The sequence below is a fragment of the Dipodomys merriami genome, unplaced genomic scaffold, assembly GCF_024711535.1.
Source record: "Dipodomys merriami isolate MVZ:Mamm:240054 unplaced genomic scaffold, mDipMer1.0.p SCAF_8, whole genome shotgun sequence".
Lineage (NCBI taxonomy): Eukaryota > Metazoa > Chordata > Mammalia > Rodentia > Heteromyidae > Dipodomys > Dipodomys merriami.
Genome location: NW_027206401.1, coordinates 16292045 through 16314146, shown reverse-complemented (window position 1 = coordinate 16314146; position 22102 = coordinate 16292045). Strand labels below are relative to the sequence as shown.

Here is a 22102-nt window from a genome sequence, read left to right as displayed (position 1 = left end):
ACCTGCAGCTATCAGACATTTATTCTTTATCACTGCTATGTAGGATTCCATTTAGCATATTTAAAGCTTTACCTAACATTCTTTTGCTGATATACTTTGGGATACTTCCAGTCTTCCAATGTTCAGAAAACTTCTAAATATCTTCTGTAAACACACACACACACACACATATATATATATATATATATATATATATATGTACACATATCTATCTATCTATCTATCTATCTATCTATCTATCTATCCATCTATCCAATCCTATTCCTAAGCAGCCAAGCCTACATTGGTACCCCTGGGTAGGCTTGGCTGCTTAGAAATACAATTGCATAATTTCAGAAATGTAGTTTAGTAGGTATTTTTTTTATCTCTTTGGTGCCAGTACTAGGGCTTGAACTCAAAACCTGGACACTGTCCCTGAGCTTTATTGTTTAAGGATGATACTCTGCCACTTAAGACGCAGCTCTACTGCTGGGTTGGTGGTGATAATTGGAGATAAGAGTCTCATGGACAGCTTTCCAGAGTGGTTTTAATTATTTGCATTCCTGCCAACAGGAGTTACAACACTTTGACACATAAACAATACAATACTCTCTTTGTGTCACTGTTTTGTTTGTTTAATATATGTCCTGGGGCTTAAACACAGCCTGGGTACTGTCTTTGAGTTTCTTGTGCTCAAGGCTAGTGCTCTACCACTTGAACCATAGTGCCATTCCAGCTTTTTTAGTAGTTACTTGGAGATAATAGTTTCAGTCCTAACTACACAGGAGGCTAAGATCTGAGGACTACAATTTGAAGCCAACCTGGGCAGAAAAGTCCATGAGACTTCTCTAATTAATCACAGAAAAAAACTGGAAGTGATGTTGTAGCTCAAGTGGTAGAGTGCTAACCTTGAGCAGGAGGAGCTTAGGGAGAGTGCTCAGGCTCTGAGTTCAAGGACCAGTGGGGGGGTTGGGGGAGGAGTCTCAGGGATTTTCCTGCCCCATCTAGCTTCAAAGTGTGATCGTCAGATCTCTCCCTCCTGAGTAGCCAAGATTGCAGGAGTGAGCCACAGGTACTGGACTCACATATATATTCTTGTATATAAGTTTATCTGATTTGGGGGAGGGAGGGGGAATACAGAAATGGTGAGACAAAGGAAAAAGGTGAACAAATGCAACGGTGATGCTCACAAAATACTATGTTGGAAATGAACTTCACACGTTGCAGGGGGGAGGGAAGCGAGGGGAAAGGAGAGTGGGAGCAAATGAGGGAGGGGGTAATACTCTTCGACAAGAAAGTTGCTCATTTCCTTATTTATGTAACTAACTCCTCTGTATATCACTTTTACAATGAACATATATATATATATATATATATACATACATATATATTCTTTCTCTGTGATTTACCTTTTCTATTTGCAACATCTTTGAATCCATTGAATTTCTTACCTCTAGTGAAGCCCAATGTGTTGATCCACTTTCTTACAGTAGGGAAATTAGTATTTAAACAAGTATCTCTAATTCACGATCATGAATATATTTCCCCCCTCTGCCATTTTACGTTTCCCATATGATCCTTTGTGTGCTGTATGAGATAGGAGTCACGGATGAACTATTCTCATGTTTGGTCTGGTGGACGCTTTTATATAAATCAGTATTCCTCTGGCTCTGTGATGCTCCATTGGTCTCTTTATCTATCTTTATACCCATGCCACACCCTTGTCATAACTATGTCTAGAAGTTAAATCTTAAGAAACAAGAAACAGCTTGTTAAAATTTTTACACAAAAGATTGGAAATTATTATTTGGGATACCAATGTGTCTATAATCTATAACTTGGGGAGAGTTGACTTTTATTCTCTTAATATTCATTGCATATTTTCCATTTCGTTGCCTTGAATATTATCTCGGTAGTTTATTTTTTTTTATCCTGGGGAGATCTTGTACAACGTTCATTAGCTTTACTTCTAGTTAGATGCTTTCCACTTGGTAACGAGCTCCTTCTAGTTAGTATAGAAGCAAAAATCTGCCTTTCAACTCACATTCTTTAACAACATATTACAGAGAAACACTATTTTGAAACTGAAGAGAGGAAGTGCCCTTCACATTCAGGAGGAGGTGTGGGGAATTTTTTGTTGTTGTTGTTGCTTTGAGGTAGGTGCGATGCAGTAAGTGCTGTCCAGATGGAAGCGTTGGAATATCTTTCACCACAGCAGATGTGTGTGGGAAGAATGACAGAGTATATTGAGAAGTCGAGTTACTGAATGCCTTTAGTAATTGAATCGTTGAATGAAGAAGCCCATGAATATCTTAAGTCTCTGCAGCACATTCATTGTTGTAAAACAAATGACCGGTCCAGACAAATGCACTGCCTTGTGGACTCTCCTTCCTCAAGCCTTGATTTGCCATCATCAATCAGTAGAGATGAAGTTTCCCAATGGATGATTCTGATGTTATCAAAGCAACTGAGTAAGGGGTACATCTTTTGGAATTGCTATCAAGAGTATTTTCCATGATAAAAAAAAGTCTTCAAATTTAATAAATGATGCTAATAAGCACAGGCTAGGGGTTGAGATCTCTTGGGATTGCCTCTGCTGACTACTCTGATTTTCTTCCCATTCCCAATTGTGCTTCGGGAAAGACTATTTCTTGCTTGCTTACCTCACCATCTTGGCTCTAATTCACTTCCCATACTGGCATCTGACTCCAAAAGTCCATTGAATTTACTCTCATCCTCAAGACAAAAGACCTGATAGTTACCAGATGAGGTAAGAAAACAAATGTATTTATGGTTCTATTTGATATTTAAGGTTATTAGAATGTTTCCTTTCTGTATCAGTCTTCTTTCTCAACTTCCTGAATATTTATTCTCCTAGCCTTCTTCCTGCTTCTCAGGCTCTTTCTCAGGCTGTATTTTAGACTTTCTTCATTCCCTGTATGTTTGTGTTGCACACAGCTAGCTTCACACTTCCTGTTTTCTTATGACTTCATTGATAAATTGGTATACTGTGGTTTTTAAAAGCAAGTCTTGGGCTGGGAAGGTGGCTCTGGGGTAGAGTGCTTGCCTTGCGTGCATGAGTCCCTGGGTGCAATTCCTCAGCACCACATAAGCAGAAAAAGCCAAAAGTGGCACTGTAGCTCAAGTGGTAGAGCGCTAGCCCTGAGCTGAAGAGCTGCGGGACAGCGCCCAGGCCCTGAGTTCAAGCCCTATGACCACCACCACCAACAACAAAAAACGCCAGGTCTTGAAATACCCAGTTGTACAAACATATATATCCAGCCTCCTGTTGGACTTACCATTTAAGAGTCATAAAGACATTTGAAACCTAACATGTCAAAAGGAAACACTTGGACAAGCTCCTCACCTTGGTTAATAGCACCTTCTCTTTTCTTTCTTTCTTTCTTTTTTTTTTTTTTTTTTTGTAGGATGTGGGACCTGAACTCTGGGCCTGGGCGCTGTCCCTTAGCTTCTCAGCTCAAGGCTAGTGCTCTACCACTTGAGCCACAGTGCCACTTCTGGCTTTTTCTGCTTATGTGGTGCTGAGGAATCGAACCCAGGGCCTCATGCATGCAAGGCAAGCACTCTACCACTGAGCCACCTTCCCAGCCCCCAGCACCTTTACTATTAGACCAATGAACTTGTAAATTTTCAACACTGTGACAAATACCTGAGAAGAGCAAAATAGAGGCATTACTATCATCATCATCATCATCATCGTGACTATTATTTTGATTAATGGTTTCAGAGCTTTTCATTCATTTTCATTCAGGAGGTCATGGTGTGCCACAAATGGTCAACTCATGACAGCCAGAAAGCAAAGAGAATGTCTGTGCTAGTGGGTTGTTTTCTTGTCTCAATGCTATCCTGTCTAGACCCTGAGCCCAAGGCATGCTGCTGCCCTCCTTCAGAGTTGGTCTCCTACTCTTAATGAGTCCTCTATAAAAATTTGCTCACAAACACACCTACTCTCCTGCCTGACAAGGAAGATGAACCCTCTCAGCTGACACCTGGAAATGGTCATTTCCGTTTTATCTCCCCCTTCCCAGAGAATTGTCCTGGCTACACTTCTTCCTCACAGTCTTTCAACAGTTCTGCAACTTGGGTCTTCCTGTCTGTATCACTGCCTTTTATCTACTTCAAAATAACCTCACATCTAGTTTACCTGACCAGCTTCCCAACGGACTCTTCTACTATTGGTATTGTTGCGTTCTAAACCAGGGTGATTGTGATGCATGATTTTGATGACCAACTGGATTGGAATTGGAAGTAATAGGAGAGGTGCCAGAGAGGATGAATGCAAGAGGTGGGAAAAACGGCCCTGCATGCAGCCCTATCCTGTAGCTGGGAACTCGGATAAAATAAACGGAGGAAAAGAGCAAGCCAGCTCAGCACAGACACCGCCTTCCCTCAGCTCCATGACCTCCAAAATGGGAACTTCTCCGCTCTCCCACACCTTCCTTACCAGGAAGGACTGGCACCTGCTAAGCCAGAGTCAAAATCCATCTATTATCTCTTTAAAGTGTTCCCAGGTATTTTGCCACAGATGTGCATAAGTAACGCAATGACCTCTCCAAACTGTGCTAGTGCTCTGTCGAAAACCTGGCAGCAGGTCCATTCTTTCTTTGGCACAAAAGCTAAGATCTTTAATATGGCTTCAGAAACTGAGACATAATGGAGCCTCCTGTGTGTCTTCAGGCTCACCTGTTGATGTGACCCCTTGTCTGCCTGTCAGGACTGTGTTCCAGACTGCTGAGATGCTTCTCATCACTGTTGCCTGGTCTTCATGTTCTCTGCTGTGGAGCATTTGTCCCCTCCTTATCGCTTACCGACCTTCTGGGATTGCCTCTTACTCCTCCTTCACATCTCAGCTCCCATAGGGTGCACGCTACGGGGAATCTTTTCTTGCCATTGTGGATTATATTAAATAGCTTTTATGTGTTAGACCCACTCTGAACTTCTTGAAGACAAGGAATGTGTCTCATTTACATTCTCCCTTTACAACAAGCTACTTTTATAAGTAGGCATATGTTTTGTTCTGGGGATTCACATGATCTTCTTCACTGTAGAAGATGAGAATAAAGATCATCTGTTCAAGGCAGTGCTGCCGCAAAGCAAGAGTCACAGGGCTGGTGTTTTTAGAACACGGAAGAAGGAGTGATCTGGCTCCCAGAGAGTTCAACTGAAGTGTCTAGAGGCATCCCTAGAAAAATGATGCATGGAAAAATAATCATCAGAGTAAAGTTCATCTCCAGGAAAACCCTGGTAACCCCATAGCCAGCTCTACCAGCTAATCTCTAGAGAATGCTCATTTGGATCTTCATTACAGAGAAATGTTTGTGAACTAAATTTTAACAAATATGACCTGGTCATATAGATAAATACCATTTGGTTTGGTGGATGATAGTAACACCAAGTCATATTTGAGAATACTTCATTAAAAGAATTGAAAGAATCAACATTCATTCTATGTGTCAGGAACTTTCTGGGAAAATTCCGTGACTGAGATCAAAAGCTATCTTGACTTTGTCTGAAAGTGTAATTTGACAATATACTTAGCTCTATAATTATAGTCTTGTTCCTTTTCAGATGTAGTTATCAAATTCTAGAAAACAGTCTTACAGTGTGGAGTCTTTAGTTTCCTTCAACCTCCAGTCCAGGTCAGGACACTTGGTGGTTGAGAGCTATTCTAAACTACCGTGGGCAATCCTACCAGATCAAGAGGAAATAGACAGACTCTTCTGCTGTGGTTTAGAGTGAGATGATACTGCTTCAGTCCGAGAAGGAAGCCAGGTTTATCTGGACCAAAGAAGTCTGCTCTTTTTACATCACTGTAGCGGCTTCTCAGGTAGCATATAGAATCTAGGCATGATGAATGAACTTAAGATAGTTTGAAGAGTCCCTCAAGAGGTATGTAAACTTCAGTATGTCTATACATCTGAGGAAAATAGTTGTGGTTTTCATTGAAATACCAGTGTTCTTGAAAAGTAAACAACTGCTGATCTGCCAATTTTGAGTTATGTTTATTATGTTTATTCATCTGGTGATTTAGTGTGCCTCTTACACTATGAAATCTATGAGAACAAATTTTTGTTATTTGCTGAGTGTTATGGTCCATTATTTCTCATAATTCAAGTGGCTGGGACATCCAGACATCTGGTAAGTGTTATGTTATATCATGGCAGAAAGCAAGAAAGTGGATAAAAAGGAAGAAAAAGGCCAGTTTCTTATGATAACTAACCCACTTCCTTGAGAATTAATCTGTTCCTGTAAGAGTGTCATCCATGCCTCTGTGCTCCCCCAGCCTAAAATCTTCCCGTTAGGCCCCACCTTCCAGACCTATTGCATTGAGAACGAAGTTTCCAATCCATGAATTTTGGGGTTCACATATAACCCGTAGCACTGGATTTTTTGGTGGATAAAAAAGCAACATTATGACCATGTTCTTAATTATGAATCTCAATCCCAACCATGATCTCAAACACATAGGCAATTATTTCAAGCATTTGAGAGCTCTAAATAATAGGAAAGTAAAGTAGAAAACACATACCAATTTTAAAACATCTTCGAGTTCATGTTTGTTGTTTCAGGTTTTTTTTTCCTTTCTCCCATAAAACAGTGTGCTTAGTTTAAACAAAGCCAGATAATACCTAAGGGAAAAGGCCTTGAGAACCTTTTGCATAATGCACTCTGACCTTAATTTGCTGTTTCTTACATGTGTTTAATAAGCTCTCCCAAATATGAATGCAAGAACATCTCTGATAAGAAAGAAAATGTACAAAGTTGGGAGTGATGGCAGAGCTAAAAGTATATGAGCAAACATCAAGCCAGCACTATTTTTTATTTCATTAATGATTGAACACAGCAAATTGCATTTTAAATAAAACATTCAGTGGTGTATATTTTCAAACTGTAATTTTAAACTCAAATTTTTTCAGTGGATGTCAGGTGCCTAGTAATCAATAAACTAATTGAACATAGGATTATGCCATATAATATGCTATGTTGTTCAAAATGCTCTCGCTAAATACTTTATTCTTAGGTTGTTATTTCTTTTCAAATGTGTTTTAATAAGTTTGAGATGATGCTGTGTATAATCTACTTTCTGTGTCTCCACTTCTTTATCAGTGAAATTGGGGTTCTTGGATCTCTGGCTTGTGGAGTTATTACAAGGATGAATGAATTAATAATATATCAACATGGTGCCTGGCTCAGGGTTAGTTCTGGAAATTAATCTTCTTAAGTTGTTATTATTGAATGGCATGATACTATATGGACACAACCTTCTATTCCCTTAAGATTTCAAATGTGTCATCTTGTCAGGTAAGCCATTTCTTGATTTGTAATAGTTGTCGAAACCACACTGAACCGAACAGTTTTATGTCTAAATCTTTATAGCCAGATAAGATTCAGTTGGATTACTTTGATATGTCCAAACTACATGCTTGGAGGTTGTACTCATTTGAAAGTGTCCCTTCCTATTAAAATAGATAGGAATAAGTAAACATAAAAAATGTGAAAAATTGTAAAAGAGGGATGGAATTTAGATTCAGAACAATTACATTTGTTTATGTGCTTAAGCCAGGGTATTTATGTCAGAGAAGGGAAGGAAAGTAAAGATGGTATGATGTCTACAGTTGCTTATATTTGAAGGGATCTTTTATGAGATGAAATGAAGCAAAAGGACAGGAATCCTGTTCTGACAGGCATGGGAGTACGTGCAAGCTTGAAGCTGGCACTCTAGCCCTCATGACCTATAACCATCAGAGGGCTTCGGTGACTTAAGGACTTCGGTCATTAAGACTGAATTGAAAAGCACCACAGGTATCAGCATATAGGCACTGCCTGTAGTTGATGACAGTGTATCGAGTGTGAGTGCACTTCCTGCTACAGAGCAGAATCTCAGTCCCCCTCAGTTTATTCATCCATAGGTCCATAAGTAGTAGATAGATCCCACCAGATGTGCTAGCTGCTCTATCAATTAACTAGAGGCAGAATGCCACAGCATTTTCAGCTGGACTCTCAACATTGCTGGTTAGGGTTAGCTTGCTGTGGTTTTATGCTTTAATTTAGTCCAAATGTAGCCCCTTTTTTTGTTCTGGGCATGGAACCAAGAACTAGTGATACTGGAATGAATGCAATGTTTTCTTTGTCACTGATGGGCTCACAATCTTGATAGTGGTTATCATCTTTCCTGGGTGAAATTCTTTTTCTTCTTATAGTTATTGAACATTTCTTTAGTGCTCTTTGCCTGAGCGGGGTACTGGTCTGGAATTTGGAGGGGGATGTGAGTAATAATTGGTCAAGCCTTAGCTTGACATTGGTGAGATAGTGGTGTGTGGTTAAGTTCATTTGCCTACCATGATAAAGAAGAGATTAGACGTTCCATCAGAAGGCATGCTTCATCTTTAGGCTTCAAAGCATACTTGCTGAATGAACAAGGCAGGCTCTTGTTCTTGTAAAGTATGAAAATGAAAAGAATTAAAATTTTCATCCCTTTGGCAAATATTCATTGAGTGTCTGAGATTCAGCAGGGAATACAATACCTAAAAATCCCTGCCCTCATGGAGTTTAGACTCTAGTATGGATGCCAGGAGTGGGGTAGGGAGATAAAACCTGTTCTTTGAAAAAGAGTAAGATGAGGCCAAAGAACAAGGGTCAGTGAAGGAAGGTAAGGGAGGAACTCACTACACATTAATGTTTGAATGAGAAGCTGAAGGAAGTAAGAGAGGAGGGAAACCATCCTGATGTGGAATGAGGGACAACCAGAAGGACCACAGGGAAAGGCTTGTGGGATGAGTCATTAAGAATGATGGCTCTTATTGGGTCTGAGGTAGAACATGAGCAAAGGGACATGATCTAACCTGTGGGGCCTCCTTCTGTCTACTATATAGATGAAGGAAGCACAGAGAAGTGGCCAGTCCTGTAGCACACTGTCCCTACCGTCCAGGTGAGAGATGCTAGTGAGGCACTCTACCATCCAAAGTCAGAGTCTGGAGATTGGTTAAGACAGCATCAATAGTATTTGCCAGTGGTCTACATTAGCAAGGTTGAGGTGGTGTCACTGGAAATTCCTAGCCACTGTCTTAGAAATGAGGTGGCTCTGGGAGTATCAGATTTCTTGTCAAACACAAAGGTTCCTCTCTGACTAGCGCATCCCACTCATTCACAAACACTGTGGATTTGGTTGACTCAGTGGCTTATCCCTCTGTTACTCAAGGTTTTTCCTTTGAAGCATCTTATGCAATGTTTCTGGTTAGGCTTAGAACCATGGGCTCTTGTCTATAACCCCCATTTAGTGCATTGGTTGGAGTGCCTAGGACAATCACAGGGTAACAGGAAGATAACATCACTAAGCAGATTTTTCTTCTAGTGCTATATATTTGAGGAGATTTCATCCAGGTTATTTGGAAGTCACAAAAGTAAACTTGGGCTTTGTATATTTACTGAAACATTTTGTCTGGGCTCAGCATCAAGAATAGATTGAAAACAAAAACGGAAGCAGATGTTATGTGCACTACATATAAGCTTCCTCATAGACAGGATGTAAATCTGGAATCATTTGATAATATATCCAATTCAGCCCTACCATCTAATGTCAGTAATGATAGAAGAGACGGAATTGATTTGCTCTTATTTGCCCATGGATCATTTTTAGCTACATGATTTCTTCCATCACTTATCAATCTGAAATATCAAATTCAGGGGCTGTAATTTAATCAAGAGACTTATTGACTGTAAATTGAACTTATCACATAATATTAAGAATGAAATATATATCTATTTCACAATATTTAGCAACTATGACTTTGCAATACACAACACTTTACTACCTAACTCATTTATCTTTCTTTTATTTCCTTTCTCCTTCCTTCATCCCTCTCTTTCCCTCCCCCCTTTATCCTTTTTTCCTTCCCTCCCTTTTACTCTTCCTTCATCTCTCTCCCCTTCTCTTTGCTTTTCTTTCTCTCTGTCTCTTCTCTCTCTTCGCCTTCTCTCCCTTTCTCACTTCCTCCCTCTCTCTTTCTGTCTCTGTCTCTGTTTCTCCTCTCTTTCCCAACAGGCAAAATTGTCATAGAAACGTTACCATTAGCTAAATACAGAAGCTAATAGAGCTGTGTGCTAGGAGAAACTCCAAACTATGTCTTTTTAGCAACCTGGTTGCTAAATTCATTTGGATTGAGTAAGTCTTTTTTTTTTTAATTGTGAGAATACCATACAGAGGAGTTACAATTACATGGGCAAGATGACAAGTACATTTCTTATCAAGCATTGTTGCCTCCTCTTTGTTTCCCCTTCCCATCCCTTCCCATACTCCCTCACCTCCCCCTACCTGATCCTCCACCCCCCACCAAAGTTATAAAGTTCGTTTTTCGATATAACGACTTGTACATTTCATTGTTGCAATGGGTCCACTTGTACCCCTATTTAAACAATTTGTTTTTGCCCTTCCCCTCCACAAATTATACCAACATCAAATACAGTGAAATCAAGGGTTATACCATGGGGGAGGGACATACAAAGCAACATAGAAATCATCTTATAAATATGTTAGAAACAATTGCATGAAAGAAAAAAATCCATTTGAATACTTGGGGTTCATTCCCCTAACATCAGCTTATCTGACCTTTTCTGCTTGACTCAGACATATACTAGTTATTGCAAATAAGGGAAACCATGGGACCTATGTTTCTTTGGGCCTGGCTTACTTCACTTAATATAATTTTTCCAAGTTTTTTCATTTCCTAACAAATGGGGCAATGTCATTCTTTCTGATGGAGGCATAGAATTCCATTGTGTGTATATACCACATTTTCTTGATCCATTCATCTACTGAGGAGCATCTGGATTGGTTCCAGATCTTACCTATAGTAAATAATGCTGCAATAAACATAGTTGTGCTGGTAGCTTTAGTATGGTCTTGTTTGTGATCATTTGGGTAAATGCCAAAAGTGGGATTGCTGGGTCATAGGGGAGCTCTATGTGGAGTCTTTTGAGGCACCTCCATACTGCTTTCCAAAGTGGTGAACAAGTTTACACTCCCACCAACAATGTAGTAAGGTTCCCTTCTGGCCACATCCCCTCCAGCATCTGTTGTTATTAGAGTTCTTGATTATAGCCATTCTAACTGGGGTGAGGTGGTATCTCAATGTTGTTTTGATTTGCATTTCTTTTATGGCTAGGGAGTTTGAGCATTTCTTCATGTGTCTATTGGCCATCCTTCTTTCCTCTTCAGAGAAGTTTCTCTTTAAGTCTTTAGCCCACTTATTTATTGGGCAGTTGTTTCTTTGAAGATTTGTTTTTGGGTTAATTTTTTGAGTTCCAGGTATATTTTAGATATGAGACCCTTGTCCGTTGTATGGCTAGTGAAGATCTTCTCCCAATCCATGGGCTACAAACATATTTATTTGATTTTGTTCAGGTAAAACTTTTTGTTATTTATTTAAAGTAACATTATGAATGATTCTGATTTTTAAAATATTTCTCATGAAAATCTTACTTGGAAGTTGTAAACACCTAAACTTAGGTGTTTACTACATTTAGGACATGAAGTTTCATCAGCTTGTTATTCGCCCTTTTCTATTCTCTTTAAGATTTAATGTGTTAGTGTGGTTATTCATATAAAATTTAGCATACTTTCTAGTCTCTAAAATAATGGGCAAATAGTTTTATCATTCCAGTGAGGAAAGTACTTCTGGTTTTCAAAATTAATGCACTTCAAAAGTTAATGTAAGTCAGACATTTTTTGTGCAGTGAGTTCTTAAGAGTTCTTAGTGTAGTTTCTCCCTGAATTTAGTTTTAATTTTGTTTGACTTCTTATTTTTGGTCCACAAGTTTCTGTCTTTCCATTTTGGCATCAGTCTTTTCAGGTTATGCCCTTGGCACCTATGACATCCATCTTCAAGCCTCATATTCTCCTTTCTGCTTTCAGGGATTTTTCCTCTGTCCATGCTATCCTCTTAATTAGTCATCTCTGAACACTTCAGTGCCTTGGTAACTTGTTGGGATTGCTTTGCAAACCTTCCAGTTCTTTAGTTCCCATCTTCATGTCTTGTACCAAGGACACACACTCAACATTACTGGCAAAACCATTCACAAAACAGTGGCAACACTTAGCAGTAAACTAGCTCTGTGGTCTCCAGTGGCATTTCTGGGCCATCTTCTGTCAAATCCTTTCTTATTCCACTCCACTGTCTGTACCACCATTACTACTTGGGTAGTGAGTGAATGAGTATTAACACTATGCCCTAGATGGTGTACAGGAGCTCTTAACAAAACTCTATCCTTCTGCAGTCTGCAAGAGAGTCAGACACTAATATTATTATTGTTATTGTTATTATTTATTAGCAATACTTATTATTACACTTGAAGCAATGGTAAAAGAAAAAGTGACCTTGATACTGTAAACTGGGACAGGGAGGTGAAGACATGAAGTGGGTGATGGGTAAGGCTTACTATGATCATTGCCTTGCTTTGCTTTGTAGCTTACTATTTGTGTGTCCTTGGGCTATAACATTCTAGGTCTTCCATGTTTCTTTTTGGACTTTATTTAAATAGTATACTTTTTCTTTCAGTCTTCTTCAACTGCTTATATGATTGACTGCTGGCTGTAATTTTAGGAGATTAGTTTCACTGTGGAACACTGAAATGCCTCTGTTCTTTGTATTTTCATGATCAGATGCTTCTCACAGGGGTCCCTCGGCTCCTCCTGTGCAGTATACATTAGCATTGACTCACCCGCCCTGGGAGGGCTTTTTCTTGCCTTCCCAGGGACTGTGGACCAGATCTTTCCCAGGAGATGCGGAGAGCTTCTCTGCCAGCCAGTGTGCCTCAGACACCCCCTTCTACAGGGAGATTCAAGCCCACCGTTGGCAAGGGAGGCTTCCAAATTTTTCTTGCCTTGGGTTTGCTCCCTGAGTACCAGGGAACCCTTTTCTAACCTCTCTATGTTGTCCTCCCCTACGATACAGGAATAATCCTCTACATTACATTTTTTCCTATTAAAAAAATCAGTCAGGTCAATCATAAAGCCTATTGTAAACTTCCAATGTTGTAAATATTGTTGTTGTTAAAGTACAAATAAATCATATGACACATTTTAGTTATAATTCAAAATTATAGCTAATAAATGACTCCCTGTCCTCAAACAATGTTTATTCCTTAATGGGAATTTCAAGCAATAGCATTGTTAAGAAAATATTGGATGTAGTTAATTAGGATATTGTGAACTGGATATATTTCTTAGTTCCCTTTGTCATAAATAAGAGGACCACTTATTATATTTTTAAGCTGACTAGTCTAAAGGACAAAAGCATGATTGCATACGATCCCATAGTACATTCTCTTCTCTAGCTTTTAAGAAATACCCTAAGCTGTTCATGGCATAAGCCTCCTCAACTCTCTTGGATAAAGCATTATTTTCTGAACCAAGGAGTGCTCCTATTTGCACTGTTCCATGATTGGCATTCTCTTTTGCTGTGTCAGTAATGAGATGATGCAGTGTGTCAAGAACTTCATCTTTTGTCTGAGATCCTCATGGTCACTTACGTTGGGTGGTAGTAGAACTCTTCTAGCACCAGCCTCATGCTTGCCCGAATTACAAGGGTCTTGGGCCCATAGAAAAACTCTTTTATCTAGTGGAGTTATTGCGGACATTGACAGTGAGTACAAATGAAAGCAACGGTTCATCTTGTACATGGAAACTGACTGACCTGGTAAACTCTAAAGTGATACATTCAAAAAAATTAATATGACAGAACAAAAGCAATATGAATTATAGCAGCACATATTGCCCCGAAAGAAGTCAAACCTCCCAAAACTCATCAGGAAACTTTTGCCTGAAAAGTCCTGTTTCCCAAATCAGAAACTGGCATTTAGAAATAGGAAACTGCAGACAGTGTAAGTGGCTGATGTTTGTAATCCTAGCAACTTCTCAACAGCTAGCTGAGATGTGGAGGGAGGATCATAGTTCAAGTGTAGCCTCAGCAAAAGTTCATGAGAGCCCATCTCAACCAATTAAAAAAAAACAGAGCATAGTAGCAGGGGTCTCTCATTCTAGCTACAAAGAAAGCATAAATAGGAGGACTATGGTCTAGAATAGTCCAGGCAAGTGGTGAGACCCTATTTGAAAAAGTGACTAAAGCAAAATATGTTTCAAAGTATGGTTCAAGTGGTAGAACCTACTTGGAAAACATGAGGCCCTGAGCTTCACAAAAAGACAGAGACAGAGACAGAGACAGAGACAGAAAGAAAGAAGAAAACAAAGAAACAGAGAAACAAAGAAGCAAATTGCTTTAATAAATCTCATAACAATTCAGTTTCTTTGCCAGCAATTTATCTACAATTATATAGACAGAGCCTTTACACAGAGTTAGTCTGGACTGACTCAAATCAATAGATTTAAAATATTTAAAATAGAAGCTCCTAAGGCCATATCTTTCTATTGACTTTATTAATGCAGTTTTATTTGCATGTATGTGTAAGCTCTAATAACATTCAGTTCCCTTTCCTAAATGTGGATTGTACATATGTTCTATATGACTATCTGATTTCTGTATCATCCATTAATTAAAACCTTTTCCAACCTTGATTTAAGCCAAGGACTTAAAAATATAGGTTTCAGGTTTGTCTAGCTCTTTACTGCCTTCTCTTGGTACTGAAATAATCAGATTTATCTAGCTCTTTAACACCTTCTCTTGGTACTAAAATAATCCCTGACATACATTGTCACTAGAGGTAAAACTTAGGGAGAGGAAAGTACACTGTGCAGGGTTAGAAAATTTTATGCACTTCTGGACAGATTTGCCTTACTCAAGATGCAACAACATTTCCTTTTCATAATAATAACGATCACGGTGCTACTAATGATCACGAGCCTACTAAGCTGGAAGTAAGGCGTGTTTGACATATTTGCTTTTGCAACTTAACACACCATCATTTGATAGTATACATTTCTGTATTCATTGTTTACTCAGGACTTTGAAATAATAGTTAATCAATAAATATTTGTTAAATTTGGAAGCGGGAGGCAGAGAGATCATGGTGTACTTTTCAATGCATCGATTTCTCTACAGAGAAGCATTTAGATGTGGACCTGCTCAAGGACTCCAATGGCTGACCCATGGCGTATTCAAGTGATTCGTGCCAACACTCACAGTGAGAAGTCTTTAAGCCCATGTACTTTTTGAGTAGCTGCCCTTACTTATTTGTGAAGATGTAGTCAGAACACCATTTGGAGGGGATTTTTCTGTCGTTTGTGGATTAGAGCAGCATCTCTGGGAGGGTCTCTCTCTCTCTCTGTCTCTCTAGAGCAACCATGGGACACAGGATAATTGTACTATTCCTTTGTGAACCACATCCAGATGCTTTCTTTGGATGACGGTACTTGCTGCTTATGCACGGCAAGTCATTATGTGATATTGTGACGGGCTTTTATTGACAAGCTTTCCTTCTCAAAACTGCTTATCAGAGTACATTATTTCTGACTTGAAAAAGCTTATTTTTCTTTCTCTCTGTCTGAACGGATTGCTTGCCAGTGGTGACTTATGGCTGGTTTCATCGATTTTTATAATGAGACAGAGCAGTATGAGGTAAATATCTGTGCCTACACGCAAGGATTCTAAATCACATCCTTCAAACCACAAGCTTGATGCTACAGTCAGGCCATCTCAGAAATGTGCGTGGTGAAGGCTTCTTGAAAAAGCTCAAGCTTCGTGCACACCACTAACATGACAGATTTTTTAAAAGAGAGTTATACTCATTAGTGAGAAGCTCCTATAGGTCTTGGTCAGGCTAATCTCCTCATAGAAGAACATTTACCAGGTTGGTGCATTGGAAGAGGATGGTCTAGGTGGAAGAAGGAAGCAGAGAGCAAGAGTGAGCCAGCAGGGAGTACTTTAAAATGCATCTGATTTCTCTACAGAGTAGCATTTAAACACGTACCTGTCCAGGGAGTCCAGGTAATTGATCCATTGGTGGCGCTGTCATATGTGACAGGCAAGCAAGACACTGGGAACAAAGGGAAAAGCAATCCTTGGAGAGTGCCCTCATGTTAGTTCTTAGAACCAAGGTGAGTGGTTGGATTGAATTCTCACTGTCTCATGGTGCTGAGTTGTCTTTACCCCTCACTTTTGATTCTCATCAAGGGAAATGCATTGTGTGCTATTGAAGTCAATGGAATGACAGACTCGTGTGAAGATGGCATGTGCTGGGGCTGCTGGCTGGTGGCTCTTATGTTGTCTCTGTGGGTTATTTAACTCCAGTTATATTCACTCCTCACTCTCCATACGTTGCAAAGGTTGGTTTCTAGTAGGACCATCGTAGGAAGTTTTACAAACTCAAAGCACAGTGACTTTTCATGCTGTGTCTAGCCTCATGATAGTTGTCCATAGGTAAGATTTGGGAAGACCATAAGCTCACATTATGTCTATAAATGAGTTACTTATCTTTCTGCGTAGGAAAAATGTCTCTTCCTCTTCCTCTCCCTTTCACACACACACACACACACACACACACACACACACACACACACACACACACACACACACACACACACACACACACACACACACACACACACACAAGTATATTATACCTGTATATCCAAATAGATGAACAGACATCAGATCTAGATAGACACACAGCCTTTGTGTAGACTACCTGACTCCCCTTTGATTCTTCTTGGATTGAATTCATGGAATGTCACATAATACTTCATGTTCTCTAACTAGAAGATTCCAGGTAGGTTTTTCATTACTTCCTTATCATTTCCCCTTTAATTAATGTTCTCGTCCTCTGAAGAAGACTCCTCCAGACCTTCCTTTATGACATCAATAAATCTCGCTGCCTCCTTCCCATCTGTTCTCTCCACAGTCCTCCTCCTTTCTGTGATCCATGTCACTCCAGTTTCCGTTGCTACCCTAAGAGGTCCGTCTTCATCTTTAACTTCTGTCTACTTTGTCTAAAATTAACTTGAACAGAAGCAGAATCTTTAAGACAAACATAATGGCAGACGTATACTAATTCTGTGAAAGTACACCGTACTCAAAATATGTTCATAATTTCTCCTACCATTTCCGTGCTTCCGCTATCCCTCCACAGATCAGATAAACTTATGAAGGGTCAACCAATTCAGCAGTGATACTCACTAGATACTATGTTGGAAGTGAACTATACAGCTTGGGAGGGAAGCATGTCACAAGGGAAAATACTGGGAAAAAAATGAAGGAGGGGATGATACTGTCCAAAAGGAAATGTACTCAACACCTAACTTAGTTAACTTCAACTCTCCATACACCACTTTATAGTAAAAAAAATTTTTACATGGAGCTTTTACTATCAACCAAAAGAAAAGCAACTATTGCCAAAAACAGAGAGAAAGATTTTTAAAAGTCCTCATGGTATTTAGGAGGAAAAGATATTTGAGTGAAAAAAATGTGTTCATAGACATCATATATTCCAGGCCCCAGAAATCTTACAGTAGAGATAGCTGTACTCTGAACTTTAAAAATCATACAGTGATTTCATTTCTTAAATCATGTGTTGTTTTTCCTCTTTTGATGAATTTTTGGGTCTTCCCTAAGTGAGGGAGACATACAAAAAGTCAGCAGCAGATTATGTAATGAATATACATATATTTAGTTACAGTATATAGGTATATATATGTATATATACATACATATATATACATACGTATATATACATATACACATATATATGTATATATACCTATATACTGTAGCTTCCTATGAAATGAAATTTTAACTGATGGTAGTGAAGATGACAATTATAATGAAATAAAACATTCTGGTTAAACTATACTGTGTATATTTGCGGATAAATAGTCGAGTCAAATGAATGTTCCCCTGTAGTTCAGAGTGTAATTGTTTAATCATTTCCAGAGAAGGGAAATACTATTACATTTTAATGTCAAAACCAACTATGTGTATAAAAAGGATAAAAACTATGAATGGAATTTAGCTATATTTTTGTACTTAGGAAAATGATTTCTAAATCTAAAATGACTCAGTAAATTACTAAGGTTTCTGGACTAAAAGAGTTGAGGAGGTGGAAGAAAGCTGTGAAAGAATTGAAGAGAATGTTCTAGAGGAACAAGCATTAAGATACTCCAGAATAGCCTGGACGGGAATTGTTCTTTCATTCTGATAAACTGTTATTTATATTTCTTGGAGAGATATGATACATTTGACCACTTTATTTCTACATGGGGTGTAAAATAATAAGAGCAGCCAGCCTGCTAAGATCTCAAAGCCAGATGGTATGTATGTATCACGCTGAGTCGACCGTTTGGAAATGCCAGCTCTGCAGAATGACTGGAGCTGAATCATACTTCAAGGTAATCCTATGTCAGACCACTTGCACCTCTCCATGCAACCTTCACATTTTAACACTCAGCTTAGTGAGTTTCAAGTTGCAGTGGATGGCATGACACATAGACAACACTAGGTAGAATGTCTCTAATGAAATTTGCTAACTGCCCTCTCAAATCCAATTATAAAAGCGGTGGGGTTTATATTTTTACCCAAGGCTACCCTCCGGTGTCCACACTTCTACTTGACAATAATGGATGTTCTATTGCTGAGGTCAGGGTTGGAAGCAGGTAATTTTTTTTTTTTGTGGTATTGAAGATTAAACCTAGAAGAGCCTCATGCATGCTAAGCAAGTGCTTTACTATTTTAGCTACATGCTCAGCCTTTTTATTTGTAATTTGTTTTGGAAGTAGCATCTCACTAACTTTACCTAGGTTGGCCTCAAACTTTCAATCCTTCTGTCTCCCATCTTCAGGGTAGTTGGGATTATAGGCATGCACCACCTTGCCATCCTTGGAAACAGGTACTCAAATCAAGGACTCTTTAATCCTGTGCCTGAGTAAGCCATCCACATAGCTCTCCACAGATTTATCTTTTTTAAAGAACTCATGTTCCTTGTTCTGAATTGATCCTGTGCGGATTATAATGTGACAGTGGGATGTCCTGTTCTGGTCTGGTCTATCTGGGGTTAGGCGAAATGAACCCTAAGATAAAGACACAAGTGGTTTTTCCTTGCTTGCTATTGTTTCTAACATATTTATAAGGTGATTGATTTGTTGCTTTGTATGTCCCTCCCCCACAGTATAACCCCTGTTTTCACAGTATTTGATGTTGGTATAATTTGGGGAGGGGAAGGGAAAAAACAAATTGTTTAAATAGATACTATGTCGAAAAATGAACTTTACAACTTTGGCGGGGGGGCGGGGTGTAGTCGTGGAGATGGAAGGGTAGGGATGGTAAGGGAAAAACAAAGGAGGCAACCAAGCTTGATAAGAAATGTACTTATTACCTTGCTCATGTAATTGTAACCCCTCTGTACAGTATTTTCACAATAAAAATACTTACTAAAAATTTAAAAAAGAACTTATGTTTTTCTAAAGAGGTAATAAGTAGAATAGTATTTCTCTTTTACAAATAAGTCATCAGTAAATTATTTCTAATAGAAATCTGAAAATTTTCCCTGATTCTATGCCTGGTCAGTAAAATTTTGACAATAGGGAACAGATTTTCTGTTCTGCCCATCATTTGGATTGACCTCTGCCTCACTAATGCACAGTTTGCTGTTTCTACTCAGAGTTCTGGGTCATCAACACCTTCACCTCCACTTTAGGATGTTTACAAATCATTGGTGCTTAGTGATCCAGAATTCTTCCCTCAGATGGTCCAAGAAAAATATGGCAGATGTAAGCCATTCAATTTGTAATTGATTTGGCAATGTAAAAACTGATAGCTTCTTTGATTAAATGGTCTGGTATGCTGTGTTTATATTACTGTGGAACAATCTTATATCATTAAGTACTGAAAATCTGTGGAGATAATTTTATTTAAGTTTGACAAATGAAAGTTGCTCCCTATCACTTCAGACTATTGTGTTTAATTGACATCTTTATGAGTCAAGGATCAGCTTCCTAACAAGCTTCCTAACACTTCCTTTGGTGGAAAGATGTCTAAATCAAAGAGAGTAAAGTCCAAGAAACATTTCTTCGTATTTGGACAGAGTTCTCTCTTTTATTATTCAAGCTATACTCATTCATATGTTCTTACTTCTTAAGATTATTTGCTAAATCTTGCTGGTCAATACAGCCACATTACACATGCGATGCTTGCAAGGAGAGGTGGAGTCAAGGGTAGAGTGTAGGTGAGTAAAGAGAGGAAATGGTAGAGAATGCAGTCATAGAGTCCAATGCATAGTCTACAAAACTAATAAAATCAAGGGAAAGGGCAGGGTTGAGAGAGATGATGATTGTTGAAAGGAGTGACATTGATCAAGATATATTTTCTTCATAAGCTGCTTTGTTGAATGGCAACTATTATAGGTAATAATAAAAAATTAAAAACCAACTAAAATAATGCACACGTTCATTTGATAACTGATATTCTTTCTATTGGTCAGGTTTAGGTGTGAGTGTGTGTATGTTCTCATGCATGGAGGTGCATGTTTCTGTGCATATTTTGCACTTGTCCCAAAGTGAACAAAAATGGAAGTAGTGGTTTTTTTAATTATATATTTTTATTGTAAAAATATTGTTCAGTGGGGTTACAGTTACATGAGTAGGGTAATGAATACATTTCCTATAGAGCATTGTTACCTCCTCCTTTGTTTTCCCCCTACTATCACTTCACTTCCCACCGCCCCAACTCCTACCCACCCCCCGACATTGTAAAGTTCGTTTTCAACATAGTGTCCTGTACATCTTGTTGTCACAGTGAGTCAGCCTGCATCCCCATGTAAGCATTCCACTATATCCCTTCCCCTCCCCAAATTATAAAAATGTATATACAAGATGCAGAACACTGGCATCAAATCCAGTGAAAACAGGGATTATACCATCGGGGAAAACATACAAAAGAAACAAAAGAATCACATAGTGCATTATAAGTACATTAAAAACAATAGCAAGAAAGATAAAAACCTCGTGTGTCCCTTTCTTGGGGTATACTTTGCTTAACATTATCTCATGTGGTCATATGTACTAGCCTTTGACCTTCTCTGCTTGTCCTAGACATATACTAGTCATTGCAAACAAGAGAAACCATGGGACCTATGTTTCTTTGGGCCTTGCTTACTTCACTTAATATAATTTTTTCCAAGTCTTTCCATTTCCTAACAAATGGGGCAATGTCATTCTTTCTGATGGAGGCATAGAATTCCATTGTATATATATATACCACATTTTCTTGATCCATTCATCTACTGAGGGGCATCTGGGTTGGTTCCATATCTTAGCTATGGTAAACAATGCTGTGATAAACATAGTTATTCTGGTAGCTTTAGTATAGCCTTGTTTGTGATCATTTGGGTTAGTGCTCCAATAAAAAATCCTCAAAGAAACACCTGCCCAATTAATAAGTGGGCTAAAGACTTAAAGAGAGACTTCTCTGAAGATGTAATAAGAATGGCCAATAGACACATGAAGAAATGCTCAACTTCTCTAGTCATAAAAGAAATGCAAATCAAGACAATGTTGGAATTCCATTTCACCCCAGTTAGAATGGCTATAATCAAGAACTCTAGTAACAACAGATGCTGGAGGGGATGTGGCCAAAAGGGAACCCTACTGCATTGCTGGTGGGAGTATAAAGTTGTTCAACCACTTTGGAAAGCAGTATGGAGGTTCCTCAGAAAACTCCACATAGACCCAGCAATCCCACTTTGGGGCATTTACCTAAACGGTCACAAACAAGGAAGTAGTGTTTTTAAGATGTTTTCAAACCTAAAACAGCAATTGAAAGTGTCTTATTATTTGCTACTTGTAGAGGATTTTAAGAGGATTCTGGTATTTTCTTACTGTGTGTCCTCTTGCAGACCTGCAGCTTGTTCTCTGTTCTGTAGTCCTGTATTGACCAGTTTGGGTGGCCATCTCTCTGTAGGTCATCCAGGCTGTCTTCTTTGGCATCTGCGTGCTGACTGATCTTTCCAGCCTTCTGACCAGAGGAAGCGGGAACCAAGAGCAGGAGCGGCAGCTCAAGAAGCTCATCTCCCTCCGAGACTGGATGTTAGCTGTGCTGGCCTTTCCTGTTGGGATTGTGAGTATGAAACTGAATGCATTTACCCACAGAGGAAGCTTTAGAAA

The 22102-nt window shown here is 39.0% G+C and overlaps 1 protein-coding gene across 3 annotated transcripts in view; it reads left to right on the top strand.

Moving 5' to 3' along the window:
• The window catches only part of Aig1 (androgen induced 1), a 216818-nt gene that overhangs the window by 26859 nt on the left and 167857 nt on the right, over nucleotides 1-22102 (top strand). For all 3 annotated transcript variants that reach the window (XM_070011003.1, XM_070011005.1, XM_070011004.1), the window contains one exon: nucleotides 21900-22055. In XM_070011003.1, the coding sequence (XP_069867104.1) occupies nucleotides 21900-22055 (156 nt within the window). The remainder of the gene's footprint in view (nucleotides 1-21899; nucleotides 22056-22102) is intronic.